The following is a 25,766-nucleotide window of genomic DNA, read 5'->3' on the forward strand; positions in this document are numbered from 1 at the left end:
ATTGATGGGAAAATTAGCAAGAAAAGCGACAATGATTTTGGGGTAATAATTAAGCCTAATTCAGTTGCAGATAAAGGGAGGAAATCCAAATTCAAAAACAAAAAGATGTGATTGTTGTAGATCCAAAGAGGAGACGTATAGAAGATGGCATGGGCTCCTACACTGGGCCAAGTCCAATGTCTACTGATGGGCTTGAAAAATTAATGGGTAATGAAAACCAAGTAGAAATAATGGAGGGCAGTTCAAAAAACTTGCTTACGGCGGGACCTGTGGACCAGGCCCGCCAAGTAAAATGAGTATCCTTGCGTGGAACTGTCGTGGGCTGGCCAACCCACGAGCAGTTAGGTTCTTAAAAGAATTGGTAAAACAATTCAGGCGGAGTTTAGTATTTCTTTCAGAGACTGTTAGATATATTTGATAATGTCATGGCTAATATGTTTTATGTTTAGATTTCAGATCTTATTTGAACAGAACAAATCAGTACTTAACTGATCAGTACTTATACTGGAAGTCAGAACTTAAGGTACTGGAAGTCAGAACTTAAGGGATATCAGTACTTATGTTATCAGGAGATAGATATCAGAACTTAAGTGCTGAAGGACGATCAGATAAGGACAGTAGCTGATTAAAGTTAAGAAGATCAAGATAAACATAAGAAGAGATATGCATGAAGAAGGAATTCCGTGAAGAATGGAATACTTGGAATAGAAGATATCTGATTGATATATTTTAGGAAGCAGAATTATATTCCATATCAATTAGCGAATATCTTGTAACTGTGTAGTATATAAACACAGAAATAGAGTTTACACTAGAGGTGTTATCATTATCGAGAATATTATTTATTATAACTCTAGAAGCTCTCGTGATATTTTGTTCATCACTGAGAGATAACAGTTCCAGATTGTAACAGAGTTTATTGTTTAAATAAAGTTTGTTTTCTGTTACATAAGTTCTTGAAGTTTGATTTGATTGTAATAAACACTGTATTCACCCCCTCTACAGTGAAAGTGTGACCTAACAAGTGGTATCAGAGCTATCTGTTAACACACATACAGTTAAAGATCCAAACACAATCATGTCTGACACAGAAACTCCAACTAAGCCTACCAAAACTGAGGAATCATCAAAGATATCAACTCAGAGTCGATATGAGACTATCAGAGTTCCCATATTGAGACCATCTGAATATCCCATATGGAAGGTAAGGATGACCATGTTTCTGGAAGCAACAGATCCAGAATACCTTGATAGAATCAGGGAAGGGCCTCACAAACCTACCAAGCTCGCTGTTGTAGTTGCAGGTGAAGCAGCAATGACCGTACCAAAGGAAAAGACTGATTACACTGCTGAAGATATAGCATCTATTGCTAAGGATGCCAAGGTACGTCACTTATTGCATAGTGCCATTGATAATGTAATGTCAAACAGGGTAATCAACTGCAAGACTGCTAAGGAGATATGGGATGCACTGGAGACAAGGTGTCAAGGAACTGAAACAGTTAAGAAGAACAGGAAGACAATACTCACTCAAGAGTATGAACACTTTGACTCTAGGACTAATGAGTCATTGACTGATGTATATGATAGATTTGTCAAACTCTTGAATGACTTGTCATTAGTAAATAAGGAGTATGATCTTGAAGATACAAACCTCAAATTCCTGTTAGCTCTTCCTGAATGTTGGGATTTGAAGGCAACAACAATAAGAGACAACTACAATCTTGATGAAACAACTCTTGATGAAATCTATGGAATGCTCAAGACCCATGAACTTGAGATGGAACAAAGAAGCAAGAGAAAAGGAGGAAAGTCAAGGACAGTTGCTCTCAAGGTTGAAGAGGAATCCCCCAAACCACCTTCCTCAAAGAAAGATAAGGGTAAAGCTCTTATCATAAAATCTGATACTGAGTCATCAAGTTCTGAGAGTGATGATGACTCAGATTCTGAAAGCTTGCCTGAAACTGATGCTGATGAGGAGATGATGAAGCTGTGTGCTCTTATGGTGAAAGGAATCACAAAGATTGCATACAGGAAGTTCAGGAAGGGAAAGATGTTTTCCAGGAAAGGCATAAGTTCTGATAAGAAGAATTTTAGAAGATCTGAAGGAAAAGGAGGAAAGTCTGACAGAGGAGATTACGCTAATGTTAAATGTTATAATTGTGGTGAGAAAGGCCACATATCTCCTGATTGCAAGAAGACCAAGAATGACAAAGGCAAAGCTCTTGTCACAAAGCAGAAAAGCTGGACAGACACCTCAGACTCTGAAAGTGAGGAGAACTATGCATTGATGGCAAATGCTGATAAATCAAGTTCTGAGAGCAGTTCTGAAGCTGCTGAAACAAAGGTACCTCAGACTACTTATGCTTTTCATACTGATGATATTGATGAGTTGAGAAGATATCTTAAAACCATGTTTGTTAGTTATAGAGATCAAACTTTAACATGTGAAAGATTAACTTCTGAAAATCTTGCTTTTAAGAAAAGAAATGATTTTTTAGAAAAAGAGTTAGTCATGTTTCATCAAACTCAGCAGGATAGAGATAATGCTTTTTATATTAGGGATGAAGTGCTAAAAATGAATGAATCTCTAAAAACTGAGTTAGAAAAGGAGAGAGAGATTATCAGAACTTGGACTAACTCTGGCAAAACAACTCAAAATTTGCTAAGCAGTGGAAACTGGAAAGAGGGTTTAGGCTATGGAGTAAATGAAAAAGGAACTGTAGAAATTAAGCCTGTTGATAAGCAAAAGCCGAAGTTAAAACCTGTTAAGTTTGTAACTGAAAAATCCGAAAATGAGAAATCAGAAGTTAAAAAGGAATTAGCTTCTGACAAACTAAAACAGGAAAAGACAGCTGAAGTTAACATAGGCTTAATGACGAAGAAGCAGCTTAAGCATAAGCTGAAAGATGTTAAGGATGCAAACAAGGTAAAATCACCTAGGAAAAACAGGAATGGAAAGGAAGGTGTGAATAAAAGCAATAACTATAAATCTGTTCCTGATGCTCCTAGGAAAGCATGTCATAACTGTGGAAGTTCTAACCATCTGGCTTCTTTTTGCAGGAAGAATAAGAATATTAACTCCTTATCTACAAAGTCAGGAGTTAAGAGTCAGTCTGTTAGATACAAACCACAAAATCCTTGTTTTCATTGTGGTAGTTTATGGCATTCCATTTATACTTGTAAGGAATATCATAGTTTGTACTATGATTATTATCAAATAAAACCTTCTTTAAAGAAAGTTTCTGTTGTTCCTTCTAGTATAAGGTCTGATAAGAAAACTGTTAACATAAAATCTGATGTTAAATCCGCTGCAAATGTTAACAAACCTAAAAAGGCCAAAGGATCCAAGCAAGTCTGGGTCCTTAAAACTAATAATTAGTGGTCTTTTTGATTGCAGGGCAACAGGAAAAATATTCTAGTTCTGGACAGTGGATGTTCAGGACATATGACTGGAAATAAGGCCCTGCTATCAGACTTTGTGGAGAAAGCTGGCCCAAGTGTTTCTTATGGAGATGGCAACATTGGAAAAACCTTGGGATATGGCAATATCAATCTTGGGAATGTCATTATTAAAGATGTAGCTCTGGTCTCAGGACTTAAACACAACTTACTGAGTATAAGTCAAATCTGTGACAGAGGTTATCATGTTGATTTCTTTGCAGAACATTGTGAAATAGTTAGTAAATCTAAAGGAAAAATTGTTCTGAAGGGATTCAGGCGTGGTAACATTTATGAAGCTAAGCTTTCAACAAGTTCTGATGGTTCTGCAATCTGTTTAGTGAGTAGAGCCTCAACTGAAGAAAGCTGGAATTGGCACAAGAAACTCTCTCATTTAAACTTCAACAAGATAAATGAACTGATCAAGAAAGATCTTGTGAGAGGACTGCCAAAATCAGTGTTTGTTCCTGATGGTCTTTGTGACTCATGTCAGAAGGCTAAACAAAGAAAATCTTCGTTCAAGAGCAAGACTGAATCATCAATTCTTGAGCCTTACTATCTACTTCATGTTGATCTATTTGGTCCAGTGAATGTCATGTCTATTGCAAAGAAGAAATATGCGTTGGTCATAGTAGATGAGTTCACCAGATACACATGGGTGTATTTCTTGCACACAAAAAGTGAAACTGCATCTATCCTGATTGATCATGTCAAACATCTGGATAAATTGATCAAAGATTCTGTGAAAATTTTGAGGAGTGATAATGGCACTGAATTCAAGAATTTGATAATGGAAGAGTTCTGCAAAAATCATGGAATAAAGCAGGAATTTTCTGCTCCTGGAACTCCACAGCAAAATGGAGTTGTTGAAAGGAAAAATAGAACTCTAATTGAAGCTGCACGAACAATGCTTGAAGAAGCAAAGCTTCCAACCTATTTCTGGGCTGAAGCTGTGCAGACTGCTTGTTTTACTCAAAATACAACACTCATTAACAAGCATGGAAAAACACCATATGAGATGGTGAAGAACAAGAAGCCAAATCTCAAATACTTTCATGTATTTGGATGTAAGTGTTTTGTTCTCAAGACTCATCCTGAACAGCTATCCAAGTTTGATCTAAAAGCTGATGAGGGAATCTTTGTAGGATATCCACTTTCTACAAAAGCCTTCAGAGTCTATAATTTGAGAACAAAAGTGGTCATGGAATCTATCAATGTCTCTTTTGATGACAAGAAGATCACTGGACTTGAAGATTGCATTGATCATAATAAGCTGAGATTTGAAAATGAAGATTCATATTCTGATACCTCAAGTCCTGACAGTCTAAGTCCTGATACTGTAAATTCTGATGGATTAAACTCTGATGTTATTGAAACTGTGGTGACTACGTCAAAGGAAGATGCACCATTGCAGGGGGAGCATACTCAAAATTTTATCACATCTCAAGAAGCATCAGAACATACATCTGGCTCGTCAAATTCTGATTCGTCAAGTTCTGATAAGCCAAGTACTGACAGTGCTGAAAATCTAAATACTGAAGGATCCAACTCAGAGAGCATAGTTTCAGGGGGAGCATCAGAAAATGAAATCGAAGACAGCATGAATTATGGGGGAGCATCCAGTTCTAGAGAAAATCTTCCATCTGCAAGGAAGTGGACAAAATCACATACACCTGATTTAATAATTGGAAATCCTGAGGCAGGTGTCAGAACTAGAACAGGTACTTCGAATGAATGTCTTTACAATTCTTTTCTCTCTCAGTCTGAGCCAAAGAAAGTGGAAGAAGCTCTTCAAGATGCTGATTGGGTGCAAGCAATGCAGGAAGAGTTGAATGAATTTGAAAGAAACAAAGTCTGGACCTTAGTGCCAAGACCCAAGAATAGATCGGTTGTTGGTACAAAGTGGGTATTCAGAAACAAAACTGACAGTGATGGCATAATTGTAAGGAACAAGGCAAGGCTGGTTGCAAAAGGATATTCTCAACAGGAGGGAATTGACTATGATGAAACATTTGCTCCAGTTGCTAGGTTAGAAGCCATAAGGATATTCATGGCTTATGTTGCTCACAAAAAGTTTACTGTCTTTCAAATGGATGTGAAAAGTGCTTTTCTCAATGGAGAATTGGAAGAGGAAGTATATGTTGAACAACCTCCAGGCTTTGTAGATTCCAAACATCCAGATTATGTCTACAGGCTTGATAAAGCACTTTATGGACTTAAGCAAGCTCCTAGAGCATGGTATGAGACTTTAGCTCAGTTTCTTCTGGAAAGTGGATTCAACAGAGGAACTATTGACAAAACATTGTTCTATCTCAACCATGGCAAGGACTTACTTTTGATCCAGATTTATGTTGATGATATCATTTTTGGGTCTCCAAATGACAAACTTTGCAAAAAGTTTGCCAATCTAATGCAGTCAAGATATCAGATGAGTATGATGGGAGAACTTAGTTATTTTCTGGGCCTTCAAGTCAAGCAGAGTGAAGAAGGAACTTTTATTTGTCAATCTAAGTACACCAGAAACTTGCTGAAAAAATTTGGAATGCAAGACTGTTCAAGTGCATCCACTCCCATGGCCACTGCAACAAAACTGGATAAGGATACTGGTAATTCAGTAGATATTACTGATTACAGAGGTATGATTGGCTCACTTCTCTATCTAACTGCTAGTAGACCAGATATCATGTTTGCTACCTGTCTTTGTGCAAGATTTCAAGCAGATCCAAGAGAACCTCACTTAACAGCTGTAAAAAGAATCTTTAAGTATCTTAAAGGAACAGCTGATCTAGGATTATGGTATCCTAGAGAATCAGATTTTAAATTAATAGGTTACTCAGATGCAGATTTTGCAGGTTGCAAAATTGACAGGAAAAGCACAAGTGGAAGCTGCCAATTTCTTGGAGGAAGATTGGTTTCTTGGTATAGCAAGAAACAAAAGTCAATTTCCACATCAACTGCAGAAGCAGAGTATATTGCTGCAGGAAGCTGCTGTGCACAGATTCTCTGGATGAAGAATCAGTTACTGGATTATGGGTTAACATATTTCAAAATCCCTATTTACTGTGATAATCAAAGTGCTATTGCTATGACAGGTAATCCAGTTCAACACTCTATGACAAAGCACATCAGCATCAGGTACCATTTCATCAGGGAACATGTGGATGAAGGTACAGTGGAATTGCATTTTGTTCCCACAGATCAGCAAGTAGCAGATATCTTCACAAAACCACTGTGTGAAGCTACCTTTTCAAAATTGGTAAATGAACTTGGAATGATTTCAGGTTCTTTCTCTAAATCTGCTTAAACTTGTTCTATGTTATCAGACTTTATGATCAGTATTTACAGAATTAATCTCTTTGTATATTCTGTGCATTAATTGATAAATGTCTTCAAGTACTGACTGTTGTCTGATATATGTGTCTAAACTCTGATAAGTGATATGTCTGTTTCAGTAACTATTCTATCCTATGAGGATAACTGTGCTAGATACTGACCTACTAGTCTTCAATAAACAAATGATCCCATGAAAGAAGTAGTTATTTCTGTGGAAATCTTATGACACAAGCAAATTCTGATAACTGAGCTTAGTTAAGTTTACTTTGTATATCTTATTACTAAGTCACAAATTAGAATAATGCTACTCATCTGTTTAAGTTCTGATTCTAGTAAAACTGCTGAATGTACTAAGTGCTGATAAACCTCACTTATCAAAAGAAGAAGAACAAAAATCAAAGAATAATATCAGGTACTCCTTTGAGATCTAGAGTAAAAATGTGAAAGGGACGACCCAAGTGCATTGCTGGTATTAAGTAAATATGCATTAGAAAAGCAAAATATTTTCTTGGTGACTTTTCACACTCTATGATTACTGGAGAAATACTCTGATAATAGCATAAATTCTAATAAACAGTCGTGACTCACTTACACTGAGAAGCCTCTGTAAAATAGAATTTCAAAAGATGCATAAAATTAGCACAAAAACAGTAGAGGTGAACTCATGCATGAACTCATTTATCAGTAGGTTTCAGGATAATGACAGATCTTTAGCAAAATTTTAATTATGACTTATTTCTAAGATGTACTGAAGTAGATCAGACTTTACTCTTTGTCTGTTATTTAGCTTAATGCACACACACATCACTCCATATGAATGATGAAATTTTTGTGGTGGTCTATATTATTTTAGATAAACAGTCATTGTGTCACTTCTGCACAAATTCTGAGGACAAGTTCTAGTTACACGTTCTGATGATTAATTTCTGACGTTCATAACTAAGAACTTGTATGAGTATTTACTAAGATAGATATTCCTTGTTCGAGTTAAGACATTATGTTCTGATGACTGTTAAGTTCTGGTATAGGTCTAAGTTCTGATTTTTCAGTCTAACCCTTTACTTAACTTATCTGTGAGTAAAATTTGGTAACAGTCTCAGATTAATTGGGGATAGGATGACAGAGGATCGAGATGTTGTTTATTTTGCAAGATTCTGTCAACTTATTTATACGTATTGTACTGCTGAACCCCAGTTAGTCAGCACTCAAACCCCACCTTTTAAGGTTGCAAAAAGGTACTTTAACGACCTGATAAATGCTGACACAAAGAAATCAATGGTGAGACAATTACAGATTCCTCAGTCTGTGAAACAGATTCTGGTAAATGCTGATCCAGCTACTTACAAATCTGTTTACTCAAATGTTCAACCAACTCACCATAACCAAAATCCATCAACCTCAGTCCCTACCTCTCATTCTACTCAACCTACCCTCAGAACTTATCTCAAATCATATCTCTCCACTTCACAGACTGCTCAACCTTCTTCTTCAGCACCTACTGTGAAGCCTACATCCTCTAAGCCAAAGAGAACAAAGACTGTTTCTCAAACATCTCAGAAGAAGAGGAGGATTACTTTGAGAGATGAAACAGATTCTGAAGATCAGGTTCCCTCTTCAGAACCTATGATCTATGAAGCTGAGAAGGCAACTTCTCAGAAGGATTCTGCAATTGGGGGTTCTAGGCTTCTCAAGAGGCTTAGACGTATGACTGTTCCTGCAACTCCCAAGGAATCCAAATCAACAAGGAAGTACAAGAAACAGAGGGCACAGAGGCTAGTTTCAGATGATGAGGAGGAAGCAGCTAAGGAAGGGGATCAGGAATCTCTGATCTCACAAGACAAGGAATTTGCTCCAGTCACTTCTTCTCCATCAACTCCATTTCAGAAACCTGTATCTGACAAGGCTAATTTACCTTCTTTATCTCTTGTTGATCCAGGCACAAGTGCTGAAATTGATATTCAGAACTTGGTTGTGCCTGAAATACTTTTCTTAGAAGCTCCAACAGCAAATAATCCTTCCACAACACCTGTTACTGATGCTGTTCAAACTCCTGAGTTATCACTAACACCTTCTCTGCATCAAGATGATGATCAGATTTTAGGTGAGCATCAGGATATGGCTGTTGATCAGAACTTAGTATCAGATCAGCAATTAGAGGATGTTGAAGCCTCCATTGCTACTCATACAGTTGTCTTATCAGAAGATACTGATTCTTTAAGTTCTGATGCTGCAAATGTTGGAGATACTGGTGAAGCTGCTACAACTGTAGATGCTGATGCAGCAGGTCCTTCAGGACATACTCCTCCACTGACTCTTCCTAAGTCTGAACTGCTAAAGGAGTTTGTTATCAGGGATGCACCAGTACCTTGGAGTGAAACTCCTGCAGGACAGGAGTGGACTAAGGAATGGAACTCAGTTTCATGTGTTCCAAATGCTTTACATCTTGCTGAGCACTTGACTAAAGCTGATGAAATGTTAAATTCTGATGATTTTAAAACCCAGCTTAGAGTCACTGCATTGAGTACTAAACATCTACAAGGTCTTCATTCCAACACTCATGCAGAGCTACACAAGATTCAGGAGAACTTTATTAAACAGGAACAAGTTTGGAAACTTGATAAGAAAAAGTTCTTCCAACCTACCATTGACAGGGTTGCTTATATTGAGAAAACTCAAGAGAAGCAACAAGCTCAGATTGATCAAATTCTGACAAATCAAGCTTCTCAGCAATCGCAACTTACTGAAATCCAGACCTCAGTGGAACTACTTATCTCTCTTTTATTACCTGCTGATGCCAAAAAGGGGGAGAAGGTAATTAAGTCCAAATGCAAAACCAACAAGTCACTGCAAGGACAGGATGATGGAAAAGATGACCAAGGAAACTCTGGAATGGGTAGTGGTCATAGTCAAGGTAGAAGATTTACATCAAGACAAGCTAGTCACAGAACAAGTTCTGATACTGGGAAAAGAATAAGTTCTGCTGCTGGTAAAAGGATAAGTTCTGATGAACTTCTAGATCTTGATGAGGAAATGTCAAGACAGTTATTTCTTCAAGAAAATCCAGGGATGGACTTGGAAAGTTTAAAGGAAGAAGAAGCCAGACTTAAATCAGAGAAAGTCACATCTAAATCTGAAGCTTCTGGTAAAAAGTTACTTCCAAAATCTAAAGGCATTGTGATCAAAGAGAGGATACATACTGAAGAAACTTTGGCTAGATCACAACCACAGATAGATCCAAGATCCAAGGGTAAAGAAAAGGTTGGTGAACCTATCAAGCCTTATGTACCTCCTGAGAAAGAAGAAATTACTGATGGAAAACATAATCTTGCTCTGACTTCAAGAAAAATTCTTAAAACAACCTCTGACATGGCTCAAGTTGTTCAGAGTCAAGAAATTGTAAGTTCTGATATTCAGAAGAAGCAAGTAACCTCTGACAGTGCTCAAGTTAACTTGATATCAGAAGATAAATCTAAAACACTCCTACCAGGATTCACTAAAGCAAAACAGACTCAATCTTTGAAGACTACTTTAAGTGGTTTTGAAGCAAGAGTAGTTACTGGAAAGGAAGCTAGAGATAAAACTGGATTGGGAAGTGCTGATGAAAGAAGAGTACACAACACTACTGATGATCCAACTTCCTTGAGTGAATCAGGTATTGGAGCAACTCCTGAGAGATTGAATCAACTAGAATCTGTACAGATGGTTTACCATACCTACTTGAAAGAATACATCATGTTGTATTTCATGACAGATGGTAGGGTTTATCATATAAGACAAAATGCCATTCCATTGAAGTATTTTGAAGAATTGGAGCATGTATTATTCTTACTTCAAGTGGATGACAGAATAACAGAGACTGCTGCAAACTACTTAAAGGAACAGATTCAGAGACAGAAAAGACTTTATTCTGTTAAGTCTGACAGCAGATATGTTCCAAAGTACAGAAATCACAATGGTGATATTGTTGATATGAAGCCTAATACTGCACAGATCAGAACATATCTTGGTATTAAGGGGCTTGAATTCAATCTAGAGTCTAACAAAGCTTATGTCATAAGACTAGATCGGGAGTTGAGAAAAGCAAAGATTAATGATCTCAGAGCTGCAATATTTCAAACTGGTGAAGATACTGCAGAGCTTAAAGATGTCAAACGGAGAATGATTGATGAACTCAGATATGCTGAGAAATGTTTGTTGAAGAATTATCTCAGAACAACTTCTGACATCAGAGAGATCGGAAAATGATGAAGCCAAGTCGAAGATCTACAACTGCTTAAATTCTGATATTTATACAGGTTGAAGTTGTTATCAGAAGTTGAATTGGTAAAAACTTTAAGGACTGTAAGTTGTAGTTATCTTGTCTATTTCTCATGCATTTGTACTTAATGTTTTTGACATCATCAAATATCTGTTAAACTTGTATATTTTGTTAATTTACAAGTTGGGGGAGATTGTTAGATATATTTGATAATGTCATGGCTAATATGTTTTATGTTTAGATTTCAGATCTTATTTGAACAGAACAAATCAGTACTTAACTGATCAGTACTTATACTGGAAGTCAGAACTTAAGGTACTGGAAGTCAGAACTTAAGGGATATCAGTACTTATGTTATCAGGAGATAGATATCAGAACTTAAGTGCTGAAGGACGATCAGATAAGGACAGTAGCTGATTAAAGTTAAGAAGATCAAGATAAACATAAGAAGAGATATGCATGAAGAAGGAATTCCGTGAAGAATGGAATACTTGGAATAGAAGATATCTGATTGATATATTTTAGGAAGCAGAATTATATTCCATATCAATTAGCGAATATCTTGTAACTGTGTAGTATATAAACACAGAAATAGAGTTTACACTAGAGGTGTTATCATTATCGAGAATATTATTTATTATAACTCTAGAAGCTCTCGTGATATTTTGTTCATCACTGAGAGATAACAGTTCCAGATTGTAACAGAGTTTATTGTTTAAATAAAGTTTGTTTTCTGTTACATAAGTTCTTGAAGTTTGATTTGATTGTAATAAACACTGTATTCACCCCCTCTACAGTGAAAGTGTGACCTAACAGAGACGTTAGTTGAAAAAAGTAGAATAGATTATGTGGGTAAGCGATTAGGTTTTTCTGAGAATTGGGTGGTAGAAACAGGGCATCATGAAGGAGGGTTGTCGTTATTATGGAAAGATGGTAGTAAGGTGGAGATCAAGGGATCGTGTGAGAATTTTATAGACTTTGAGGTTTATGCTGAACAAATAGGTAAATGGCGATACACAGGCTTTTATGACTATCCGGAGAGAAACAGAAGACAGGATTAATAGGATTTGCTGCGAAGTTTAGCACATAACTCTGATTCCTATCTACCTTGGTGTGTGTTAGGAGACTTTAATGATCTAATATATGCAAAAGAGAAAGTGGGGGGACGTATGCATCCAAGGGCTTTATTAGATGGTTTCTGTAATGTTGTGGAAGAATGTAGTCTTTGTGATTTAGGATTCACAGGTAGCATGTATACATGGGAGAGGTTCCGAGGTACTAATAAATGGGTTCAAGAACGGCTAGATCGGGGCCTAGTTAATGATGAATGGAGACGAGTTTTTCCGGATGCAGAACTATGTATGCTAGATGTGTCTACTTCAGACCATCTTCCATTGTTGCTCCAACTACATAGGAGGGTTTATGTACCTAAGAAAAGAAGGTTTAAGCTTGAGAATTTGTGGCTTCGGGAGAAAGATTGTATGCAGATTGTGGAGTCGAGTTGGAATGAAATGCATCATGCAGATATCCTGTTTAAGATTAACAAATGTGTAGTTAACTTAGAAGAATGGGGGGGTGTTGTTAAGGAGTTTAAACAGAAGTTGTTGATGGTAAGGAAGGATTTACGGCAGTTTAGATCTCGTAGAGATGCGTATGGGGTTGAGAAGTATAATAGGGCAAGAAACGAATTTCATGAGCTGTTGAAGAGACAGGAAATTTACTGGCAACAAAGGTCTAAACAGTTTTGGTTGAAAGATGGCGATCAAAACACTCGTTTCTTTCACAAATATGCCTCAAGTCGTAGGAGAAATAACACTGTTACTAAGCTTAAAGATAAAGATGATAATTGGCGAGATGACGTTCATGGTGTACAGCAGGTTATTATGGAGTATTTTGAGATCTGTTTACTACATCTGGAAGTACGGAAGGATTAACAGAGCGGGAGATAGTGCCTAGAATTACAGAGGAGTAGAATGAGTTGTTGCTAGTACCAGTTACAATGGATGAAGCTAAAAACGCAGTTTTTTCTATGCATGGGGATAAATCACCGGGACCAGATGGTCTAAATCCTACTTTCTATCAGTCTTTCTGGCATATAGTGGGTGTTGACGTCATGAGATTTTATAATGAATTCATTATGGAAGGGGTGCTACCATAAGGAGTTAATCATACCTTAGTGTGTTTAATCCCAAAAACTAAGCAATTAGAAAAGATGCAAGATATGAGACCTATCTCATTGTGTAACGTTTTATTTCTTGTGCTATCCAAAGTGCTGGAAAATCAGTTAAAACCTTGTTTAATTTCGATTATATCGGACAAGCAGAGTGTTTTTATTCAAGGAAGGCTTCTCACAGATAATGCTTTAAAGGCGTTTGAAATAAATCACTACATTAAGAGAAAGACTCAAGGAAAACAAGGAGTTGCAGGGCTAAAATTGGATGTATCAAAAGCCTATGACAGAATTGAGTGGGGTTTTTTAGAGCATATATTAGCTAAGTTTGGTTTTTCTGGGGATTGGATAGCTCGAGTTATGCTTTGTGTTAAAACCGTGTCTTACAGTTTTATACATAATGGGGAGATTTTTGGAAACATTAAACCGGGACGAGGGTTGAGGCAATGTGACCCCATTTCACCATATTTGTATATTATGTGTGTGGAGGGGTTGAGTGCAATCATTAGAAGAAATGAAGTTGCTGGTTGAATCCATGGATGTGTTATAGCTAGGGGGCACCGTCGATTTCACATTTACTGTTTGTTGACGATTGTTACCTATTTGACCGTGCTAATGAGGTTTAAGCGACAAATGTTAAATATATCTTGTTACAGTATGAAAGAATCTCAGGATAAATGATAAACTTTCATAAATCAGTGATCAATTTTAGTCCCAACACTGGAAGATTGGAACGGGAGGTAGTGTGTCAGAGGCTGGGTATTAGGGAAGTTCAGGATCTTGTACATTATCTAGGAATTCATATGCGTAAAGGGAGAAAAAAAGGCCAAGCATTCTAGTTCGTAAAAGATAAAATCAAGCAGAAACTTCAAGGCTGGAGAAGTAAAGGTATTTCTAAAGCAGGTAAAGTTACTTTGCTTAAAACTGCAGCTCAATCAGTATCAAATTTCTGGATGAGCCTTTTTTTTATACCAGAGAGTGTATGCGATGATATTGAGAGGTTAATGAATTCTTACTGGTGGGAAAATGGTACTGGGTCTACTCAGGGTATTAGATAGAGATCGTGGAAAAGACCGTGTGTTGTAAAAGAAGGTGGAGGCTTAGGAATGAAGGAGCTCTATAAATTCAATATTGCAATGCTGGCAAAACAAGGCTGGAGGTTAGTTAACAATGTCAACCCCTTGGTGTCGAGCTTGATGAAAGCACGTTATTATCCAAAGGAAGATTTTTTAAATGCTGCCATGTGGTCCAATCCGAGTTTTATGTGGCGCAGTATTTTGACAGCTCATGATCTTTTGAAACATGGTTGTCGACGGCGTATTGGAAATGGGGATAAAACTCGAATTTGGAAGGTGCCCTGGCTGCCAGATGTTGATAATGGCTATTTATCAACGGATAAGCCGCTGGAACTACAAAATGCAATTGTGTCGGGGTTGATGGAGATTGATAATAGGAGATGGGATGAAGAGGTTATTAGTGATTTATGTAATGATAGAGATAAAGAACTAATTCTTTCGATTCCTCTATCTATGGGAGCTAGAGAGGATGGGCGGTACTGGTTGCTTGATCCTAAGGGTAATTTCACAGTTCGTAGTGGGTATCGTTTCCTTCAAGGAGAACAACCAAAACCCTATGCTAAATTCTGGAGGAAAATGTGGAGTCTAAGACTTCCAAGTAAGGTTTTAAATTTGTTATGGCGGGCTTGTTGTGGATGCTTACCTACTGCAATGGTTTTAACACATAAAAGAGTTGAGATAAATAAAATTTGTCCGTGGTGTCATCAAGCTGAAGAAACGGACATTCACGTCTTTTTTGAATATAATTTTGCACGATCGTTGTGACTGTGTTTTATTCTGAGGGATGATATACAGGTGGGCAGAGGTGAGGGAATTCTGAATATTTTGCTGCGGATATTTGATACACTGTCACAGGAGAAATGTACGTTGATTGGGATAATGTGTTGGAGCTTGTGGTATAGAAGAAACAAGTGGGTCTGGGATAAAGTGAATAATTCAGTACATGGAATGATGAAAGAAGCAATGGCGATGTTGCAAGACTGGAGGGATGCTCTGGATGTTACACAGTAAAGGGGGTTGAATCAATCCGGCACTGTGATTAATAAGTGGCAGAAACCACCCCCAGGATGGGTTAAAATTAATATGGACGCAGCTATGAGTACGAATGGAAGGCCTATGTCTGGTTTTGGATGTGTGGCAAGGGATGCAGGGGGCAGTTTCTCAGGGCTCGGGCAAGTAAATTTAGAGGTGCCTTGAACATATAGGAGGCAGAAGCCATGACATTTAAAGAAGCGATGCAATGGGCGTTAGTTAATGGCTGGAAAACTTGCATATTTGAATCTGATGCGAAAATGGTGGTTGATACGGTGCATAGTGTTGCTGGTAACTCTCCATTTTACTTTATTGTGAGAGATTGTGTTAATTTATTTAGACACTTCGATGAGTTACAAGTGTGTCATATTCGTAGATCCGCGAATGGTGTGACTCATGTGTTAGCACAAGCCGCTCGTTCTATGTCTGATCTGGTGCAGGTGTGACATGTAGTCGTTCCTGAATTTATTTCTCATGTAATTGTTGCTGATATGGGTTAGTTCTAATGAAAGTTTATTTAAAAAAAAAAAAACTAAAACACCCTACTCATAAATGTCCTTATATGAATTTCAAAATGCACATTATTTTATAATTTTTGTGTGTGTGTATATATACACGTATATGTTTACTTTTTTGTTGAAGTATGTATAATTAGTGTAATGTGTAAAAATTAAGTTGTATTATTTGTGTGAAAACGAGAAAATGGACATTAAATCTTCTATTTCTTAATATGTGTGAAATTTACATAGTAGACTATTAAAATGAGATGGAGGTGTATAAATTGGGATGGATGATGTCATGGTGATGTCACTCGAGTTCCATGATGATGTCATTATGATACTTGATGATGCATTTAGTAGTGGGTAATGTCATGATATAAGGAATCACTAACTTAAATATTAACAATGATTAAATATATAAAATATGATTTAAACCAAAAATTTAGACTATCACTAAATTAAACACAAAATTTCACTAAATTAGCGGCGATCACTACATTACATACTACTAATTACTAAATTAAGGGTATCGGGGATGATGTTATAATCATGTTATAGCGGGTGTATGATGTTATATAGAGGTGAGTGATATCATGATAGCAAGAATCAATAAATTACATATTAACAATCACTAAATATATTGAAAAGTAATTTTAATACCAACAGTTTGGACAATCACTAAACTACACATTAGTAATAACCACCAATAAATTATATACTAATGATCAATAAATTAAGAGTGCTGTGTGTGATGGATGATGATGTCATATTAAAGGTATGTAATGTGGTGAATAATGTAATCATGATATCATAAAGGGGTGGGTAATGTCATCCGATGGTGAAGATAGTAAAATAGGGGGTGTAGATAATGATTTCTATTTTCTAGTTTTTATTTTAGAGGAAATTTCTATTTGTTGATTTGCTTATATATATAACATTACTTTTCTCCTTTTATATAATATAACATTATTTATAATTTAATATGTGTTTGGTTTAGGTTGGATTCGAAATCAGTTTCGGGTTTTCGTGTCAGATTCCTAATGGTGCATAAAATTTAAACCCAGCCAAAATAATTTAGGTTTAAAAATCAAATCCAAACCAAAAATAGTCGGGTTCACTAAGATTAGAGCTGTAAACGAACCGAGTTGTTCGTGAGTAAGCTCGAGCTAGGCTCGTTAAGTACTCGGTTCGGCTCGGTTCGTATGAACTCAATAATAAGCTTAACGAGCTCGAGGCGAGCTTTAGCATGTGCGACTTGAGTTCGATCGGCTCGAACTCGACTCGTCAAAAACTCAAAAAAACATGAATATATTTTGATTTTTAATAATATTCGTAATATTTTAAGTTTAAAATTACTCACAAATATTTAATACATAAATCAATTGAATTATTTGATGTTAATAGATTAAAGTTTGAGTTTCAGTTGCCTCGAAATTGATAATAAGTAGTTCGAAGTGAGTATTAATCATTTTTTTTAAAATTAAATGTTACTGTTACGAGCTGTTCATTAACGACTCACGTTTGGATCGACTCATTTTTGTTCGATAGAAGCTTGAGTTTGGCTCGATTTATTAACGAGCTCAAACCTGAACACAATTTTTTTGTGATAAAAAAGCTCAGCTCTCGTTATGAAAAAAAGGGTTTTTCATAAATATCCAAGTTGAAAAGAATTTTTGTAAATATATTGTCATTTTTTTAAAACAAGTTGCAAAAATACTATCTTTCAAAAAATATTTATAAAAATACGGAGGTTGCATTTGCAACCATATCTGCAACCGCTAAAAAGCATATATGCAAACACAAATGCAAATTTAAAAAATTCGTTGAAAATTACATTTAGTTGCAAAATAAGTTCTAAAAAATTGTAAATGGCGAAAAATAAGTACCCCTGCGGGGCCAATACTAATATCACAAAAGTAACCATGAAATCAACTAAAAGCAAAGCAAAAATCGCCTAAAAGCAACCAAAATTCTTCCTCTTCAATCTTCCTCTTCCCGTCAATACCAAACCTATTCCCTTACATCTTATTCAGAAATTAAGAAATTAAAATCTTGTCCAAAACCACATCTTGTCAGAAATTAAAATCTGAATTAACAACTATCACATCTAAATTATGCACAAATACATACAATTAATATACTACACGAAACTTATATAGTAAATTGGAAGAAATATAAAAAGGATTCAATAAGTTTGGTTCTATACATACATATAAGCATATGTTCGTATATGATAGCAAAAAACATAGAATCGTAAGAAATGAAATCACTTGTATAAAGGCGAAGTATGATTTCTTGAAACTATCAGAAGCAAACACATCAAACACCGTGAAAACAGAGGGAAAATGATTGAGATTAGAGAGAGAGATCAATATAAGAAAAAGAAGTGAAAAGAGAAATAGAGAAGAGGAGGAGGGGAAAATGGACTGGGTCTTTATAAAAAGCCCGGAACATAATTTTGCAAAATAAATGCTGTTATATTAAAAGAAAAGATATATTTTCAATAACTATTTCATGTTGATATATTTATAAAAAAGTACCTCAAAATTGGTATTCTTGACAATTTCCCAAAAAACATTAAGATCCGCTTATTATGAATAAATCCTGACTCAGCTCTTTTACGGCCCTAGCTAAGATTCAATAAGAACGATCCCGTATCCTTGGAAGTTGGAACATGTACAAATTGTCGTCCCTGCCAGAGAGAGTGAAAGAGTAATATGGTCATATTTAAGTTGATAAATTTTTGGTCGCACCGAATTTTGTCTCTATTATGCATATATTTTATCATGTTGTTTCATTCCTTTGTTTCAGTTCACAGTTAAATTGGAAGCTTGTAGCTTATTATTATAGTCGAACTTCAGATTATTTTTGTAATTAAACTCAAAAAATTTCAAGAAAAAGAAAAGCTTTTTAAAAATTTAAGAAGATAAATGAAAAGAAGAAGAGAACCAAGGGTATCAAAAACTACTTAAAAACATCAGTACAGTAAAACATTAACGATTACGAAGGAAAAAACATTTAATAATTATTTTTCCAACCCAAAATACAACATTATTTTCACTTATATGAAAAATATTGGTAATTTGGTATCAATTAATGTTGTATAAGTTGCATGTCCTGTTACCACCTGAATCTACCTTACAAATCAATGTTTAAAATATAAAATTAAATTTTAGGTTACTATTATTCGTACTTTTAAAATGATAGTTATAAAAATTGTATCTTTTTTTTAAAAAAAAAGGTAAAGTCTCATTTCTAAAAATATTAAAATTGTATTTCCTCAATCTTATATTATGTGTCATATTCTGACTAGTCAATGATCAAACTGTTTAAACTTTAACCGCAAATTATACTTAATATATAATTAAATAAATTTCAAAACTTATATTATTAGAAAATATATCTTACCCTTACTAAAATGTAATTTTAAATTAATAAAAATAATATATAAATTTATCTTAATTATCGGTCGAAATACGCTCAACTTGACTATATAATAATCAAAATATCACATAATATGAGATGGAAGGAGTATTAATTTTTGTTCCCGCCATTTAATATTTTATTCTCAGCCAACTCTTGAAATTTAAATATCAACTTAGACATATTTTTCTGATGATATACGTAAGAATTTAAAAGACATGCTATACAATTATACATCAAATCTAGAGTGGAGGATACATATCTAAATAACTTTGCTTTTTCTATTTTAGCAAAAAAAAAATTCATTTTCTTTTATTTTTCGTATATTTTGGCTGTAAGTTCTCAAGGACTATAATGATTGACCAATATTTTTTTCCAGACAAGTCGTGCACACCACTCGAATGTAAGCCGCACATTCAACTTACATTTTTAAGAAGAAAATTTTTGATTTTGTGAAGATCGAACATATGATCTCTATGTACTACATGCAGGACCATCAGAAAATAAATTGAAGAAACAAGGATTTAAATAAAACAAGAGCATTATGTATATTTCATATTAGCTATAGTACAAACGTAATGAAATTATGCAAAAAGAAAATTGTGCATGCAAATTTGTGACTGAATTTGTGCGTGTACATGTATATATTCATAACAAAATGATGCAGAATCAGGCTACACTTTTCTTTCTAGATAAGAAAATTAAGCTACACTTTTGATAGACACGAATATATAAACTATTAGGCACCTGGGTGACTAATTCCCCTGTTCCCACTAATTGCAGCCATCGTACCCATCTCATTTCCGCAACTAAGCTACAATTAAGATCCGGAAAATGTAACCCTGAATAACACGGACAATCATCTACTTAACACACGTCGCCTTCAAGTAATTTTGTCATTTTCATTTTCTGGAAATTCCGCCACCTCTTCTCCTAGCACTCTAGTAATCAATCTCACACGGCTGTCTTTTCCAGTTTATCTGGGATGACTAGCCCCCAATAATCCCAATATGGATACTAAGCATATGGATAAGAAAAAGGGAAATCACTAAAAAAATACAAAAATAATAAAAATCGTCCGATGTCGGTTGCTATCTCAGATCATAGTTACTATGAATTATATCGGAAAGCCATACATAAGTTATTTCCAGATTATACACTAAAGGACCGTTAAGGATCATTTGTAGATACACAGAGAATGTTGCAAACGTCTATATTTTCCTTCTCCAAATGAGTGACTAATAAAGCATTTAAAGGATAACACATGTAACAAATTAGCTATACACGTCACCTTTAAGAGAACATTTGCTCATCCCACACATCATAATACCTGTTCGTGCCCAATTGATAAGCCACTGTAACCCAAAAACTTGACCGCCTTGATACAACACTTTGACTTCAAGGATGGCCACAAGTGCATTTTAATTATCTCAATCCAGAGGGGGTGGCCTGAGGGTTGCCTGCTGTTCTACCCCTCATGGCCTTTGATTGTGCCAGTATGCTATCATAATCCTGGTCACAACAAACAGTACGTGGTAAGACAATGTAGGCAGCAGCAGATACAAAGAGGAAAGAACTTCAGATGACCTACCCGTTTTTCGAAGGCATTGTCCCTAGAATCAATTATCTTGTCTGCAACACCATAATCAATCGCCTCCTGAGCTTGCATATATTTGGGTCGCTGAATGTCTTTCTCGATTTCTTCCTTTGGCTTCCCAATTCCTTTTGCTAGGAGCTCAAGATAATACTCGGTGTTTGCATCTAGTTCTTTAGCCTGATGCAATGTTACACGTCAGATGCTTTATACATAAGATATAAACACAGAAACACATACAATTATATATATATATATATAGAGAGAGAGAGAGAGAGAGAACCTTAATCCACATATCTATTACTGCCCCGCTTGATCGGTTGACTTTGGGAAGATATAATTTTGCTGCAATGTAGATATAAAGAGACTCAGCCACATGCATAATGGCAAAATGAGAACTTATACTCGATTATGACAATATATAGTCTTAGGATATAACTAACAAAATCAGACGTACACGAGAATCCAAAAGAAACGGGCAAAGGAAAATTGTTATTAATTTGTAAGCAGGCCTTGGTATATTCCAGGGAAAGAGTCAATGAACGAGTAAACAGACACTTAAAGATCTTAAATATAGATATAAATATATAATATGTCAGAAACAAATTAGACTCTTCAGCTGTAAGCAATTCCGAGTGAATGTCCTCATAAAAAACATTGTATATATCACTCGGTATCCATTCTGTAAAAAACATGAACTTCTTTTCTGTTTGTGTGGCTGGATGGGTGCTGGGTGGAACAGAGTAGGATAATGAACTAGATTACTCACTGTCAAAAAATATTTCTTTTTGTTGGTGTATCTGGCTGGAACACAGTAGTCTAAAAATGAACTATATTAACTACTGGCTGTAGCATGCCATAACTCATCTTCTGAGATTTGTTGCTCACCCCATGAGGCCCATGCCATTCCCCATTTAGACGGGGCAGGACGGCCCCATTCGGTCGGGTTAGGGGCGGGTTGCCCATTTTCCCCGCCCCATTGAGAAGCCTACGTGCCACTTCTTTCTACTCACAGAAGTTGGATTATAGTATAATAAAAAAGAAACACTGAACCAGGAAAGCCAATATTAAGGAACAGACGACGACAAAAGAATATAATCAATGTGAAATATGACTGACATGTCATCTACAAGGGAACAAGTTTTCTCGTGGGAGACAAGACCGTATATCTATCTTCTTAAAAACTTGGACACCGAGTTCCAATTAAAAACCTTTATATATCAATCTTTTGTCTTTTATCTGTTTTGAATTTGCTTAATGAGTTCCGAAGAATACTGAGATATAGTAACAATACATCTAACATCAGTATAAATATAAATACAGTATGATTCATGCTGATATACTTCACGTCTTCACCAAAATTTGAGCTTACTAGAGGAATTTGGCTGCATAGCACGGTAACCCTTGGTTCCAAGAGATAGAAGCATGGCTGCTTGACCAAAAGCCATGCCACAATTCACAGTATACACATCTGATTTGCAATACTTGAAGTTCAAAGATCCCCAGAAAAGGAAAAAAAACAGGACTCGTTAGACTTTAAGGTAGTAAAAAAGACTCAATAATGAGATAAAGTAATTCAAACGGACAACCGAAAAACTTCTATATCACAATTTTGGAAAGAAGGATATCTCAGGATCTTCTATCGATACACTCTCAGGTACTTATTGCAAGACAGCTCAGCATAATCTAAATATTATTGTTGCTTTTATAAATTGTCCATTAATAATTACTAATACAGATAAAGATAAATTTATTATGCTTACAGCCATGGTGTCTGCGATTGCGTATGCCTCTGTTTCAGATCCAACAGTCTCCATCTTCTCATTCTGAAAATTGTTTCATGCAGAAGATTATTCAGATTGGTAAAACGTAATCATATAGAAGAAAGAACTTCAGGCAAAGCAGTATTTGATGGCGGCAGCAGTGATACATGTGACAAAGGAAAATATAGACAAGTGCTACAAACTAAAAAATATATACCTGTGTCCCTGACGAATTAATGTAAAGATAAATAGGCTTTGATGGATTATCATAATCCAGCCACATAAACTGAGCAACAAGAAGCTCTGTGACTGCTGGTACAATCTACAGCACAGGTAGAAATACATGAAAGATTAAATCACCAGAGAGCAGAGTATGTATTTCACTACTTGCAGAAAGAGAAAGTACTGAATGGAGCAGTCGTCTTACAGGCATGCCTAGGTAGCAAATTCGAGCATCTAACAGAAGAGATGGCAGATCTGGAGGAGCGGATCTGGGCCTCCCGTTTCCTCTGCCTCCTCCTCCGCGGTACATACTCACGCTCATACCGTACCTGGAAGGCCCCCTTCCATTCCCATCAACACCTGATAAACTCCACATACCCCCATGATTTATATAGTTTTGAGAAGATGATATGCTTTCCTGTTGAAGTGTCAAGAAAATAAGGATAAATGTAAAATACAGAGCACCTTTGTATATGTTCCACAATCAAGCTTTTTAATAGTTCATAGACAACTACAGAAGATCGACGCAAAAATGTGGTGTGATGCCCAAGGTTGGAGTCAACAGTCAAATAAGATATAATACTCTAGTTTGACTTATTGTATTGTAAATATCATTCAGAATTATCTAGAATTAAAAGGTTTTCTTTGTGATGATAAACGGCCTACTTGACTCAGTGGTTAGAGTATTGCTTTCGTACAGTGGGACTCTGTACTTACAAAATCCCCTAAGAACTTGGTGGCTTTTTCTCAGATTTGTATGCAAGTGAAAGATACAGTCATACTAATGGGAGAAAAAAAATGTAATGCATAAACTGGCTTCTAATATCATTTTTAAGTAATAAAAATGTAAGATCCACCGTAATTTGACATTATAGAAAACTGAGGAAGGAGGTATAGCAAGAGACCTCTGTAACTTTTTCTGACTGCCTACGAACAGGATTATCTTCAGTCATGAACATGTCCATCTGTGAAGGACTGAGGCCATATAAATGTTTTGGGGCATTGTTGTAATTGTCCATCACTACAAATGAGACAATCAGCAAGTAGTAATTATTAAATCTACATTCATCACAGTAAAGTGGGAAGAATTGGCTGACAACAGCAACCGTATTATCAAAGGAAAGAAATAATTAAAACTGACTGGATCATTTATTTAAGGTTTATGAAAGTATAATAAGGATAAGCTCTACGAAAAATGTTTTGAATTGGTCCAAGCCTCATCATCTTTTCTGATTTTCCATATTAACAATATTGATATAAATTGTATTATAGAAGCTTCAGCGCTGAACTGCCTTCATATTCCATACGTAATGCAAACATATATGTATAATAAAAAGCAATTAAGAACAAGGTTTTCATGTAATTGTCAATAATATAAAACTAGCTACCGGTCTACTAAGACTGAGTGTGAAATCTGACTTGACCATTGCATGTAGAACACTCTAAAACAAATGAGAAGGGAAATTTTATTTAGTACTGACTTATTTAGTGTGAAATTTTGATTCTCCCTAAAATGAGGAGCAACATTTTGATTCTCCCTCCTCAATTTATTTAGTACCACTAAATAAAAATAGTTCAAAAACTCTATCACACACTATAAGTCTACAACTAATTCTTGAAAATACATATCAATGGCAAATGTTCTTGATAATTGCTCAAGCAATAAAGAGCCACTAGATTGAGTTCGTCTACAACAATACACCCCGGTCACAAAGTATAGAACACGGGCACTATCTAAATTAAATTATACTTATCATGTTGCTCTCAAACAACCATAAATTTCATTACCAATATTCAATAGCTTACGTTCTTCAGAAAACTAGAATTCAAGTAGCTGAAATGACACTCATACTCACAGAAGTTCCATTCACTTGTACAAAAACAAATATGCAATAAATAGCTAATCAACCAAACCCGAACATCAGCCTAACAAAGAAACCCCCCCCCCCAAAAAAAAACATACTAACTCCACATAATGATACTCGTACACCCCAAGTGACAAAGTATATGGCACAGGTACTATCTAAATCCAATTGAGTTTATCATGTTGCTCTCAAACAACCACAAAGTTCATTACTAATATTCTATCACTTACGTGCTTCTGTAAACTTGAATTCCAGAAGCTGAAATGACACTCGTACTCACAGCAGCTCCATTAAAACACAAATAATCAATAAATAGCTATTCCAACAAACCCGAACATCAGCCTAACAACCCCCCCAATAAACCCATACTAACCCCACATATTTATCGCGTTTAACAACATTATTTCCAATCTAGAACCAACTACCATAGTTTTCCCCCTAAATTTAACAGGAAATTGCAACAAGAAAAAACCCGAAAACACGAAAACGTTTAGCATATTTCCCATCATACAAACCCCAGAAAAACCCACAAACATATTTCATTTCACATCAAAACTAAGCCCAAAAACACAAACAAAATCATCAATTGACCCCCAAAAAGCCCAAAAATACAAACTTTACAGACAAGCATACTTACAAACGGAGTATAAAAGAAAGGTTAAGACAAGAACATACATCCATCTTTAAGATTCTCTTGTCTGAACTGCTTAGGAATATGGTCAAAAGAGTTAGCAGAAGCTTTAATAGTCCTAAAACAACACCTATTCACAATCTTTCTTGATGAAGAAACACCAAATACGAGGTTTGCGTTGTGAACAAAAGATGAAGTTTGGAGATATTGTCGACTGCCCATCTCACGAGTTTCGAGGATTGGAGATGATGAGAGAGGAGAGAGAAGCAAAGACTTGGCCATTTTAGAGAGAGAGAGAGAGAGAGAGAGAGATTTTTTAGAAGAAGATGAAGAAAGTTAATTAGATGGGGCTTTGTTGCAGTCCACATGTTGTTTTGGGCCTTTTGATTTAATTGGACTGGACTTCTGGGGATTTTTTTGGATCTTTCGGCCTTCTTAATCTAGGATTCGCTTTCTAA

At 35.7% G+C, this 25,766-nt stretch overlaps 2 protein-coding genes across 2 annotated transcripts; one reads left to right on the forward strand and one right to left on the reverse strand.

Annotated features, from left to right (window-relative positions):
- The first annotated feature begins 12,201 nt into the window (after window positions 1–12,201).
- LOC141683713 (uncharacterized) lies at window positions 12,202–12,966 on the forward strand. Its single transcript, XM_074488465.1, has one exon. It carries the CDS (start codon window positions 12,202–12,204, stop codon window positions 12,964–12,966), a length of 765 nt encoding a protein of 254 aa, XP_074344566.1.
- A 7,355-nt stretch (window positions 12,967–20,321) lies between these two features.
- On the reverse strand, window positions 20,322–25,616 carry LOC141684145 (ATP-dependent Clp protease proteolytic subunit-related protein 1, chloroplastic). Its single transcript, XM_074488986.1, has 9 exons — window positions 25,353–25,616; window positions 23,718–23,833; window positions 23,018–23,230; window positions 22,808–22,912; window positions 22,591–22,653; window positions 22,200–22,311; window positions 21,111–21,172; window positions 20,825–21,007; window positions 20,322–20,745 (listed from the first exon to the last, which is right to left on the reverse strand). Exons 1-9 carry the CDS (start codon window positions 25,588–25,590, stop codon window positions 20,659–20,661), a joined length of 1,179 nt encoding a protein of 392 aa, XP_074345087.1. The 5' UTR covers window positions 25,591–25,616; the 3' UTR covers window positions 20,322–20,658.
- Window positions 25,617–25,766: the final 150 nt, after the last annotated feature.

This window comes from Apium graveolens, chromosome 9 (genome assembly GCF_009905375.1).
Source record: "Apium graveolens cultivar Ventura chromosome 9, ASM990537v1, whole genome shotgun sequence".
NCBI lineage: Eukaryota > Viridiplantae > Streptophyta > Magnoliopsida > Apiales > Apiaceae > Apium > Apium graveolens.

Excerpts from the sequence above, each read along its gene's own strand:
- LOC141684145 (XM_074488986.1), bottom strand. The coding sequence starts at position 25,590 with ATGGCCAAGTCTTTGCTTCTCTCTCCTCTCTCATCATCTCCAATCCTC. Across the intron at positions 22,913-23,017 it reads TTTGCTACCTAGGCATGCCT|ATTGTACCAGCAGTCACAGA; the intron begins GTAAGACGACTG and ends CCTGTGCTGTAG. Across the intron at positions 22,654-22,807 it reads TTAATTCGTCAGGGACACAG|AATGAGAAGATGGAGACTGT; the intron begins GTATATATTTTT and ends AACAATTTTCAG.
- LOC141683713 (XM_074488465.1), top strand. The coding sequence starts at position 12,202 with ATGCATCCAAGGGCTTTATTAGATGGTTTCTGTAATGTTGTGGAAGAA.